This window comes from Branchiostoma belcheri, unplaced genomic scaffold (genome assembly GCF_001625305.1).
Source record: "Branchiostoma belcheri isolate BF01 breed outbred unplaced genomic scaffold, Haploidv18h27 scaffold13, whole genome shotgun sequence".
Classification (NCBI taxonomy): domain Eukaryota; kingdom Metazoa; phylum Chordata; class Leptocardii; order Amphioxiformes; family Branchiostomatidae; genus Branchiostoma; species Branchiostoma belcheri.
Genome location: NW_017802713.1, coordinates 2071688 through 2084803, shown reverse-complemented (window position 1 = coordinate 2084803; position 13116 = coordinate 2071688). Strand labels below are relative to the sequence as shown.

The 13116-nt window shown below is 42.1% G+C and overlaps 1 protein-coding gene across 2 annotated transcripts in view; it reads right to left on the bottom strand.

Moving 5' to 3' along the window:
* Nucleotides 1–13116, bottom strand: part of LOC109463952 (apolipoprotein(a)-like) — a 27896-nt gene that overhangs the window by 13538 nt on the left and 1242 nt on the right. The window contains exons 2-9 of one of the 2 annotated variants that reach the window (XM_019760867.1): nt 9342–9485; nt 9131–9184; nt 7953–8058; nt 6084–6222; nt 4546–4633; nt 3896–4000; nt 3201–3299; nt 1770–1899 (exon numbers count right to left, since the gene is read on the bottom strand). In XM_019760867.1, coding sequence (XP_019616426.1) covers nt 1770–1899; nt 3201–3299; nt 3896–4000; nt 4546–4633; nt 6084–6222; nt 7953–8058; nt 9131–9184; nt 9342–9485 — 865 coding nt within the window. Of the gene's footprint in view, nt 1–1769; nt 1900–3200; nt 3300–3895; nt 4001–4545; nt 4634–6083; nt 6223–7952; nt 8059–9130; nt 9185–9287; nt 9486–13116 lie in introns of both variants that reach the window. The other variant, XM_019760868.1, reaches the window with a different exon arrangement.

Here is a 13116-nt window from a genome sequence, read left to right as displayed (position 1 = left end):
TGGGGGGGGGCTCCCGACAACGCTCTACGCTGAATTCGGAAACCTCTCGATTACGCTTTACGATAAATTCCAAGTGGCTACAACGCATTACGTAGAATTGAAACGGCCAAAACGCTGGCTACGCAAAATACGCCAATCACGCTCTACGTTGAATTAGAGCGGTCCGTCTACGCTCTGCGTAGAATTAAAACGGCCGATTACGCTCTACGGAAAAGGGCATGCGGGCCCCCATTGCAGTGGGGCAGTTGTAAGGTCCCTGCCACATGCCCACAAACGACGGTCTGCCATTATGATGGCTGTTGCTGGGCACTCCTCATATTTCGGGGTTTATATAAACAAACGCTGCTTGGATCATATACATTTACTTAGTACTTTCTTTGAGAGGACTACAGGTGTCTTATAGACAACAATCACCCACGCAGAAGATGGAAAAGACGTAACAAGTTAGTCACGGTAGACCGTCGGCCACCGGAGGGGTACCTGTCGGTGTTCTCACGGCTTGGTCACGGCGTCTTTATGTCAGAGGGGCCCGGGTAGAATTTTAAGTCAGAGTTAAATTCTTCTCGAGTCCCGGACGGGTCAGAAAATAGCCCAGTAGCCGCGGGGTGTCCCACGGGGCCACGTAGGGGTAACTCGCAAAGTGCCCCAAAACAGCCCCGGAACTACCCGCCAGGGCCCCTCTTTCCAATTGGGACCAAAGCTTTAATGGGCGACCCCTGGTTAAATATTAAGAGAGGAGAGGCCCTGACAGTGCTCAATCACAACGTTGTGTTAACACACAGTTTGTTTGTTTGTTTGTCTGTTTGTTTTATCCGGATCCCCATTAGTGTAAACAACATAACACACGGACGTAAGTGTGGGGCCGTGTAGTGTAACGGCAGAGCGCTCAGCTCGGAACCGAGAGGTCCCGACTTCGAATCCTGCCATGCCACCCTTGGGAAGACCGCTTGAGACGACTTTACTCAGGTGAAAATGAATCTTGTCTATTCTATCCTTTGCGTTCGTGGCGTAACAAAGCTTGTTCGTCGACAGATCTAGAAGAGTGGATTTCCAATTCCCCCCGAGGCAAGCATCATCCGTCAGGTCTGTGACAGATGAGGATTCGGTCTGTGAGCAGTGAGCAGTACAGACAACTCAGTTTCAGTACATAACAGTAGAGTACATCTCTTCACCCAGGGAGGAAGATTCTTCCAGTTGGGATCGCTCATTCTTATACTGAATTTTCACTAGTTCCGACTTGAACTCGAGTGGACAGTCCAGTGCATCATTGGACGGCATTCCGTGTACTTATCTAGTCTCCTTCACTGAGTAATAAGTTTTTTTCAATCATTGTACAAATGGTTTTGACTTTTAAAACGGTTTTTAAAGTGGGAACATCACATATACACAGCCACCACCACATATAAAGGGAATGAAATACATCACTGCATTAAAGTAAGAGACAAAACAACAAAACAGAGCTCTTGTCTCTTCTCTTCATATGCTCGTTCCGGCATTGCAACAGACATAATCTTTGCCCATTTTCGTCATGTTGACCACTTTCAGAGGGCAACAAAATTCCTTGTTTTTTTCTCTCCAAAATCAGGCGAAAATTAATGCGCGCGCTGATGTCATCCATAGAAATTACTTGCTGTGCCCTAATATCGAATAGAATAAATGAATTCAGTAAAATATAATTGACTGTGCATGTATGGAACCGAGGGAAGCTCGATCCAGTGACTGTGAGTGAGTGAGTGAGTGAGTGAGTGAGTGTATGTACATATACTTACCACCACATCCGTACAGAAGGTTGACGGTCTTGATGTCGTAGAAACTCAGCGCATGTTTGTGGCCGATGGAGTACTGGTACTTGGTGTCCTTGGTCACGATGGTCTGAAGGTCAGCCCTCACTGTCCACTCCTAACGGGGTTCACCACGGAGAAATATTTTTAACACATTAACCTCGAAAATAAATTGAGTAATTAATAAATAAACAGAATAGAAGATGAACAACACTTTATTTTAGACTGTACTTTATATTCGAATTCTAATGAAAGATCTGTGTCCTTTTAATCATATGAAAGAGCAGTTCCCATACCTTGAATACCTAAATAAATTTATATTTTTGATGCGTCTAGACAAACCCTGTATCACAAACATGATCTGTTCCCACATTTTCCATTGTACAAAAAAGCGAGAAGTTGACCACTCTGTATTAGCTCAGTAGCTAGAACACTTTGTATTAGCCTAGTATAGTATCCTTATATGTTACTTATGTATCTTTTGTCTCCACTTTTCTACATACGTTTGTTATGTGTCTGTTAAGTCTTGACCTGTACCTAGCCCGTCGTGGCATGAATGTACAATAAAGGTATCTCATTTCATTTCATTTAATTTCAATAAAGAGACTCTTTTTACAGAACCAAGTCTTTTATTCATCCGACGTTTTGGTGACCGTCTGTCACCTTCATCAGGGCACTTCTGACTGATTCACATTGCATTGCAGCACAGGTGTCGCTGCTATAGATGCATTCCCAAACGTAAACTATTTACATATCTACACATATGCGTAGTTACAGGAAACTGTATATACTGTATCTGTTATCATATATAGTCAGTATTGCCTTGAGGAAGGTGACAGACGCTCACCGAAATGTCGGCTGAATAAAAGACTTGGTTGTGAAAAAAGAGTCTCTTTACTCAGTGACTTACCAACCTGATAAAACTATTCACGGAGTTGAAAATAAAGTATATATCCTGGTATATATCATAAACATCAAAGAAATAATATCTACAGTACATGTAGCTGACGTTTCGGTGATTGTCTGTCGCCTTCCTCAAGGCAATACTGATTTTATATGCGGTCCCAAACGTGACTAAATTTGACGAGGGGGTTTACAAATTCAGTCACGTTCGGGACCTCAATTTTCATACTGCAGCAGCGACACCTAGCTGCGGTGCGAAGTATAGCACCAGTCAGTATTGCCCTCTAAGTTGCCCTTATTGCCAGTATTGCCCTCTCAAGGCAATACTGATTTTATATGCAGTCCCAAACGTGACTGAATTTGACGAAGGGGGATACAAATTCAGTCATTCTTTACGCTGCAGCAGCGACACCTAGCTGCGGTGCGAAGTACAGCACCAATCAGTGTTGCCCTCCAATTTTGACGCAAGAATGCAGTTTTTTTCATAGAGGTGAGAAACATGGATGCTGGACTTACCGAGTTGTAGTAATGCATGATCGACATATAGTCGTAAGGGATGTTGTACAGGTTAATGTCGCTAGAGGACATCTTCTGGAAGTTGTATTCCTCTCCTGGCTGAAAAATAAAACAATTTTAGAACATCTAGTATGCCTTACAATAGATCTTAAGTGTTATTTCATTAAAAAATCCTTTAAACTTGTAACTAAATTCATTGTCTAGCGCATTTTGTTTTTGTTGTAATTGAGTGGTTACTAAGCCTTTTTCTATGCAGTAATGTTTTCTATTATGGTGACTTTCTGCTCTTTGATACTATATAGTATAATAGATCATGATCTTATAGTCTAATAAACTGGTGGACGTACCGACTACTAATACTAGCTGAGAAATGGACAAAAAAAATATGCCTTAAAGTACCTGAGTTATCAACCAAGGATTAAGGTGTTCAAAAACATATTTTTTCCTAGAACTATCGCAGAGTGGAACTCACTGTCACCAAGTACAGTAGGGGCATTACCACTAGATAGCTTTGAACAATATTTAGAGTTACATGTTCAAGGGTTAGGTGTAATAAGTCGTTCGGTGTAATGTAGCCAGCTGCTGCCGCGACGTGTGCTTGCGAATCTGGTGTGTTACGCTGAAGGGCGGTTATATCGTGCTTACTACTTCTAAGGAACAGTGTTACTTCTAAGGAACAGAAAGATGTCTCTCACCCGGACGTTGTTGACCAAAATGTCCACAAACTCGTCTCTATCAGGGCGACTGTGTTCGTGGTACAAACCCAGCACGTGACCCAGTTCGTGCATAATTACTCCAACCTGGAGAAAGAATTAAGAAGGAAATATTTGTTAGCAAGAAAGGTAATATTTGCAAGCAAATGCATAATGTTTAACTTCACATGGTCTTAGCCTAACAAACTACCGCTCTGTTTTTCCTTACTCAAACAAATTCATGTATAATATGGAGACCAGCCTCTCCAACTCTGCACCAATCTACATAATGTAATCCAACACCGGTTACCATCATGGTGACAGACGTTTGGTTCAGGTCATTGACCTTATTTGTTTGGAGAAGAAGATGAAGAAACTGAGCAAAAGCAATGTGTTTTCCTTCTGCGAAGGTGAACATAAAAATATCAAGTCTTCAGTTGCTTGCATTTAGACAATGGATGTAAGTTATAAAAATGGTAACATTTGTCCAGTATTGGTAAAATATGAACAAATAAAGGATTGGTAAAACTATGAATAAACAAAAAAATATCCATTCAAATTGCCTCTCCGTTGAATGAATGCACACATAAGCCTTGCTGACTATGCTGACGTCACTACAAAAGGAGCTCAGGACAACCAAATTGATGACGTACCGGGTTTGACGTGGCGAACAGACATGCGTCGTTGATCGACACGACTTGCTGGTCTCTCTCCAGCAGTCTTCCCACATCTGACAGACACCTGTTCAAGATATAAGTAGGTTAACCGGTGTTTATTGATGATGATTGTAAAGATCTGTGATAATGCTTATGACATGGGTCTAGCGCCCATCCTCTGGAGATAGAGAGAGGCCGGTATAGAAGACTACCTGTATGTGAAAGAATTTGTAAATGTTGTAGTGCAAAGGCTGTGGAAGACGAAATTCATTTTATTTCAAACTGTTCATTCCATAACAACGCTCGAAATGAGTTGTCTATTAAAACGTCTACAATTTATCCCAATTTCTCTAAACTTACAGACCAAGAAAAAACTATTCTTCTTTTAACTTCCCAAAAACCATAAAATTTTGGAAAAGGTGGGACATTACGTCTTCCATGGTTTACAGAAGAGAAGTCAAACCCTTCAGACATAGTTTTAAACATAGTTATAGTTCTAGACAGCTACCTTTATCATGTAGACTTTAGTTATTTTATACTCTATTCCATTGTTCTTTTATGTTTTGTAATTTGCAATTAGCTTCCGGGCACGAATTTGCAATAAATTTTTCTAATAACCATAAAAACTGTTAAGTTTGAGCTGAGTACGTAGAGAACATTTCAAGTACTAGCTTCTAGCAGGCGTCGGGAGGCGGCTGGAAAGCATTCAGAAAGACGTGCCTTTCCCAAGGACACAAGATCCTTTCCCAATGACACAAGATCGGTGGCATCGGGCAGGATTCGAACCCGGAACACTCCACCACAGACCCATGTCCGACGTTGAAGCAATTTTGGCTTGAAAGAGTTAGTAGAAATTGACCGAATAGAGAGATAAACGTGCCAGGGGAGTTGGTCCGCTAGAGAGTACAGTTTTGCAACTCCCCTGGCATGTTATCTCTCTGTTTGGACAATTTCTACACTTTCCATCTGCCTCCCGAAGCCTGGTAGAGGCTAAAGCCTTGGTCACACCCCGCCGTACGTGCTTCTGCGTGTTGTCTACATGCAAAGACGTGGGCAAACGTAGGGGATCCGTAAGTGGTGAGCACCACCTCCGCACGGAATCCTACGGATTTGGGAGCACGCAGACACGTCGTAGAACTTTAAGTGCATGTAAAACTTTTTCTACGTGCGGTCTGCGGATTCACCAATCGTACGGGCGAGTACGGGCGACGCGCGTGCCCCGTACGTGCCGCACGTAAGAAGCACGTGTGAGTACGACCTCCTTACCGCACTGAGATCGTACGTTGTAAGCACGTACAACTCACTTACCACTTGCGCAACCTACGATGCACGCAACCGCTCACGGCCAGACGTGGCGTGCAGACCACACTCTTACACCTTGTGCAACCGTGCGAGTGACGTGCGAGTACGTGCGTCGACGCCACTACTTCCCCCACGTTTTCAGAAAAACGCAGCAGACGTACCAATACAACGTACGGTCAAAAAGCACGCACGGCGGGTTGTGACCAGGGCTTAAGGAAGTAAGTAACACCTACCCGATCCCTTTGTAAAAGATGATGTGATCGTGGTGACCGAGGTAGCTCGCCATTTTGCGGGAGTAAGGTTTGAACCTCACACAGCTGTGTTCATGCCACTTCGCCATGGCCTGGTCGATGTACAAGCGGTCGTTGTGTGCTGCAAAAGAAAGGAACACTATTCATATCACAAAATGTACATAAATTAATTTATCATTAAGAGGAATTATGGTGTAAAATTAAGTGGTCCTTTGAGTAAAGAGACTCTTTTTACACAACCAAGTGTTTTATTCACAGCTGACGTTTTGGTGACCGTCTGTCACCTTTCTCAGGGCAATTCTGACTGGTTCACATTGCACTGCAGCACGGATGTCGCTGCTATAGATGCATTCCCAAACGCACAATATTTACATATCTACTAGTACACATACTAGTATACGTGGTTACAGAGAACTGTATCTACAGTGCCACCAGACGGTCACCGAGACGTCGGCTGTGAATAAAACACTTGGTTGTGTAAAACAACTTTACTACAACTTTAATACAGAAAGTATAGAAAGCGAAGTCCTCTTTACTATAGAGTGTCCACTATACATTGATTTACACAATGCTTTGTCAATGAAATACAGTTAGAACAGAAATATGTACATCTAACAAAGGATGACATGTTCTTACATATTATGTCTCAGTTGACCACGATGTATTAAAAGACTCTGCAAATTTGTCTACAAATGTCTCAAAAAGAGAGAAACTAACATACTAGTAGTCTCCCTGTTCTAATGTACTGAATTTAGCCCCAATGAATATGCGTGAATATGTAATAAATTTCACTGTCATTTATTCAGAACTTTCATTGTTGTTAATTTCAGCAAGAAAAAATTAGTGATTGTCGTTTGTGAATTCTTTTTCCGTGGGAAAGTCCCACAGCAAAGGAAGTTTTTCAAGTCCCTCAAGGTCTAGGAAATACTTTCGCTCGATAGGAACGAATTCCCGGGAATTCCTTAGATCGTTCTTAGTTTTGAAGACATCAAACTGTTGCCTTTAAGACCTTTCATATGTCGAAGGCTTCAAGCTGTGGTCAGGGGTGCCAGAGTATACAGTGCAATTTTACGGAATACAGTGCAATTTTACGGAATACAGTGCAATTTTACGGAATATACAGTGCAACTTACGGAATACAGTGCAATTTTACGGAATACAGTGTAATTTTACGGAATACAGTGGAATTTTACGGAATACAGTGGAATTTTACGGAATACAGTGGAATTTTACGGAATACAGTGCAATTTTACGCAATACAGTGCAACTTTACGCAATACAGTGCAACTTTACGCAATACAGTGCAACTTCACGGAATACAGTGCAATTTTACGGAATATACAGTGCAATTTTACGGAATACAGTGCAACTTTACGGAATACGTTGCAATTTTACGGAATATACAGTGAAATTTTACGGAATACAGTGCAATTTTACGGAATACAGTGCAATTTTACGCAATACAGTGCAACTTTACGCAATACAGTGCAACTTTGCGGAATACAGTGCAATTTTAAGGCATATACAGTGCAACTTTACGGAATACAGTGCAATTTTACGGAATACAGAGTGCAATTTACGGAATACAGTGCAATTTTACGAAATACAGTGCAATTTTACGGAATACAGTGCAACTTTACCACAGTGCAATCGTATTAGAACACAGTGCAATTTTACGGAATACAGTGCAATGTTACTAGTGTACAGCTAGTGCAATTTTACGGAATACAATGCAATTTTACTACTAAAATTGCACTGTATACTAATACGATTGCACTGTATTGCGTAATGTTGCACTGTATTCCCTAAAATTGCAATGTATACTCTGGCACCCCTGGTGGTGGGACTTACTGAGGCTGTCCCCCATGATGTACGGAATGGTTCCGCCCGGCCACCTTAGCCTGAGGTCCCGGATGGCTTTCCGTTTGGGTCTTTTGAAGGCCGGTTCCGATCCTAGCTGTAAGGAAGGATGTGATTGGACAATGCAACTTCGTTTGAAAATCTTATCGGTGAAAGGGAATGCAGTGGATATACATGAGCAGCGCCGAAGGCCAAGAACATAATTCACTCACTCCAGAAAAAGATACCCGATGATTCGTCATGATAAAAAGTTAATCTAACTACCTCATTCAAAATTGCAGTGTAACGGTCTTGCGTGTGATGAAATCTGATTGGCTGTCACAATACGTCAATGATTTGATTAAGTGATGTTTACATCCATTATATCAAAAGGGCTAAGTCGGCCAGGGTCAAAGATATTGGGTTCGATGTATCTGAGAAAACGCGTATGGCAAGCGAGCTGGATAAAAAGCAAGCGATTAAAAGCGATTTCAAAGATCGTGATTTCGATCAGAAACCACTCAAGAAAAAACACCACTTTAGCTTAGAAAACAAACTATACACTGAAACAAGAATTGTCACTAAAGTTTCTGAGGGCTTTTGGAGTAATTAATTGGTCTTTTGATTATATATACATGTATATTGGCTAAAGTATACGATTTAAAGATACAGAACTATGTATCATTCTCCTCCTCAATACTAACAAGGGGTCTCACACGCTAATGCCTAGTCGCTGCAAAACATCAACATTTGCAATATCGTACATTCCCCGCCTAGTGGCTGAAGGGAATGAACTAGAAATCCCAATAAAGGTCTTGGCGACTCTTGGGGGTGGCAGCGTCGAGTCAGCTGCAGTCATATGTCATTCAAACGGCGTCTTGTCCTGTCAGTAAACAACAGCTTTCAGGATAACCTTGATACAGACATTCTATGTACATGGTCTTTGGCTTGCAGATGTGCTTCAGGTTTAGCTTTATTTAAGGCCTCGCCGACTGGAAATCTGAGTTATAGGTCAACGCTATTGTATGATCTCTATGTGTACTATGTATTACGCTAATCCAATGTTGACTTTAATGATGTTTTTACTGATGTACATTCGGGGCGGGAGATGGAAAAGGTGCTTCACCTGTTCTCCCTCCCCTTCCACATATCTGGTGGAAATTTTCAATAAAAATAAATAAAAGACTTACCCTTGGGAAGTCGCCCTCCCTGGTGTCATTGTCCAGATCATAGTCGTAGTCGTACTGAAGAGTGTCGTTATACAAACAAACAAACAAACAAACAAACAAACAAACAAACAAACAAACAAACAAACCTGGAACTGAGGGGAGCATCTCGAAGACTTACCCTTGGGAAGTCGCCTTCGCTGGTGTCATTGTCCAGATCGTAGTCGTAGTTGTAGTCGTACTGCAGAGTGTCGTTATACGGAGATGTTCCGTTCTTCATCATCTCCTGCACGACTACCACCTGCTCAGGTTCTAACACCATGTTTATCTTCACTAGCACCAGCGGCTTGCGGCGCCATCTTCTCTTGTGCTTTCTTGCCTTTTTTTGGGTGTGGAGGGGAGGATTTTATTATAGAACTTTACTGACACAACAAAAGTACAGTTCTATATTCAATTTATGACTACAAACTCTCATCTTTGTAATTGATCTACGAACTTTTAATGTTGTTCCCTAATATGATCTAATATGGATATGGGAATGTAGTTTTGTGACTTGGCCCGGCAAAACGGCCCCCGGACTACCCTCTACCAGGCTTCGGGAGGCGGCTGGAAAGAGTAGAAATCGGCCAAATAGAGAGATAACATGCCAGGGCTCGGAGTTGGTGACGCAAACTGTACTCTCTAGCGGACCAACTCCCCTGGCATGTTACCTCTCTATTTGGACGATATCTACGGCTTCCAGTCGCCTCCCGAAGCCTGGTAGAGGCTAGCCTTGGACGGCCCGTAAAAATGCCAGCTAGCGGCTAGCAAACTTTCTCCAAGCAGGACAAACATGCTAGGCAGCTGGTCGGGAGGAAGTGGCGAAATTCCAGGGGTTCCCGGCCCCCCACCTCACCCGTCCATCTGTGCGGACTAATTAACAAGCCTGGGGTGATTATCCACGATGATGTACACAGTCTGTCCACTCTTATCTACACCAATTTAATTTGTTGTTTCTCGGATTTTTTCAGAAAAAAATATGAAGTGACAGGGTGAAAAAAAAAAACAGGCCAATGCACCCCATGATAGCCGGAAACGTTACAATATAAGCTATGAAGTGAACATAGCAGGCTGGTTTATAATTAAAACAATAGATTTTGAATTTTTTTATTACGAAACAAAATTGCATAATCTGTTACATTGAAAACTTTAAAAAACTAGGAAGAAAAGGACTTTCTTCAACCGTTGGGGCCAAAATATGTCCTTCATCGAGCATTTTGCAGTTGATTTAGAACATTTTTTTTTTGCAAATCAGAAAAAGTGGACAGGGCGAATCCGAGAAACAACAAAATTACTTGCTGTGACCTTATCTACACTTGTAGGAAACGCCTTTCCTCTTGTTTCATCGGTTCGGTGACTCGGAGCTCAATTTAGGGGCACCTCAAATCTCTGAAAGCCGCAAATCGGTGAACCTTTCCTCGTTATCTGGTAGCACGAAATTCCGAAATATTCCATATGGTCGTTAGCAGTCGTTAGAAATTAAATCAGATAAGAATGTCACAACTACAGGATTAGGCTCACTAACGATTTATGCAAGTTTAGGCCACAGCAAGTAAATTTTATGGCTGACATCCTCCGCTGACTCCAAATCTAATGCGAGCGGGCGAAAAAAAACAAGGCGGGCCGAAAAAAACAAGGTTCCTACAATTTAAAATTTTGACTCAATCATTGTACAAATGGTTTTGATTCAGTGGGAACATCACATATACACAGCCAACATCACATATCACTGTATCAAAGTAAGAAACAAAACATTGAATCAGAGCCTTTTCTTGTCTCCTCTCTTCATAGATCTTCATAGCTATCTGCCATCCACCTTCCGGCATGGCAACAGACATCTTTGCCCATTTTCGGCATGGTGACCACTGTCAGAAGGCAACAAAATATCTTGTTGTTTTTTTTCAAAACCAGGCGAAAATTAATGCGCGCGCTGATGTCATCCATAAAAATTACTTGCTGTGGCCTTAGATACTAGTAATTTGTGGCCAAAGCCCTAGATCTAAGCAAGGACGTCCTTGATCTAAGCGTTATTAATATTGGGTACTCTATTTAATGTAGGAATGTTGCAATACAATTAAAAACCACAACAAGTAGTTAAAAAGAAAACTACATCAGAAAGGCAATTTATCCTTCTATGACAAGGGGCAGGGGGGGCAGTCAAGGTCACTCAAGGACATGTTCATGTTCTAATGTCCACTTTTGTATCTCTATTCAATGTAGGAATGTTGCAATACAATTAAAAACCACAACAAGTAGTTAAAAAGAAAACTTCATCGGAAAGGCAAAAATTATCCTTCCATGCCAAGGGGGAGGGGGGCAATCGAGGACAGGTCACACAAGGACATGTTCATGTTCAAATGTCCGCTGACTTTTGTATCCCCAGAAATTCATTTCAAGAAGCATCACGTAACTTCCTGTAAATAGAACCTGGATGAACTCTTGAGAAACGTAAAATGACAAAAGTAAAACTTCCAGTCCAAGCGTCAAACTTTGACTAAAACTTTTCATATCGTTGTTCGCAAAAAAATAACAACAACAAAAAACAAGAACTGATGAAGGACAGCACGCATAAACTGACAGTAATTGGAGGGCTGGCATCCTTCCGAGTTGAGGACAAGTCCGGTAATGAGAACCTTACACTTTTAGGAGAGCGGAAAGGAGTACATGGAACGGTTGACTGACCGTATGCTGACACAGCATTGCGTGAAAAGAATAACAGAAGGTCTCAAGGGCGACGTGGTTAGCAGAGATCAGCTGATGGTCCTTGACATAAGCCAAGGGATTAAGGACAATTTAAAGGAACCTTAGGCCACACCGATTTGATTTTATGGATGACATCCTCCGAAGACCCCCAAACTAGTGCGCGCGGGCGAATAAAAAAAAATCCGGCCAAAAATAAAAATGCTACTAAACCACAGGAATATACAAAGCTGGAATTGTGAATTTGCGACAGTACGTAGCGACGTATACGACAAGCGCTAGCCGGCACATGCTGGCTTTTTGCGGCATTTATGAATCGGTACTTTGCTCTTATGTACTGAGTTTTTGAGTCGTGGGGCTTCGGTAGCCTGGGTGCCCGGCTCCGTATTGTCGCTAACTACCATGGACTACCCAGGCCTAGAGACAGGCCAGACCCTCGGTGGACGTGATTTTTTTTGAGGGGCAGGCGAAAATCAATGCGCGCGCGGATGTCATCCATAAAATCAAGTCGGTGTGGCCTTACGCATACACACGCTATTAAAACGAGATCTATTCTTTTTAGGTACAGTACAGAAATAAACCTTTTACAAGTTTTAGAGATTTTGGAGTGAAAGATCGTAACATTTTCTGACAGGCCGAGTACATAATACGGTAGGTAGCTACTAGCAGCGTGCCTGTGGATCAGGGTCTAACTGAGGGTACCCTGGGTGCTAGACTAGTATCGGGCCATTAGCCGTTTTCCTTCGGCAGCAAAGAGCCCTTCGCCCGCCTATCAAAATTACCGCTACGGGGAGTTCAGGGCAAGTTTGGTCTTAACTGTGGTATAATAATTTCCTTGGGGGTTATGTTGGCCCTGGAGCCGAGAAACTGGCCTGTGTAGGCCTTGGAAACAGTCTGGCACCTAGACTACAGTAGGGTTTTCTACAGTCCTTCTACCCAAGAAGTGACTATCAAAGAAGTTCGGGCACTGCGACGAATTGTGACCGTAGCTAGCTACTGTAACGTTATCTAAAGATCTCTAAAACTCGAGATTTTGTAGAACACGTTTAGCCATAATTGCATTAAAACTTGCGCCTGTCTACCAGCTCTAATGACATTGATAGAACAGGGGGAAATCACTACAGTATGGTTTTCATTAGCCCTTCAAAACAAGCCTTGGAAGTTTTGAAAAAGGGGAACTAGTATGTTCCCCTGTATGTCTACGAAGTTCTCGATTAATATACTAAAATAACATGTGTTATAATATTGAGCAAAAGTACCGTATATCTTGA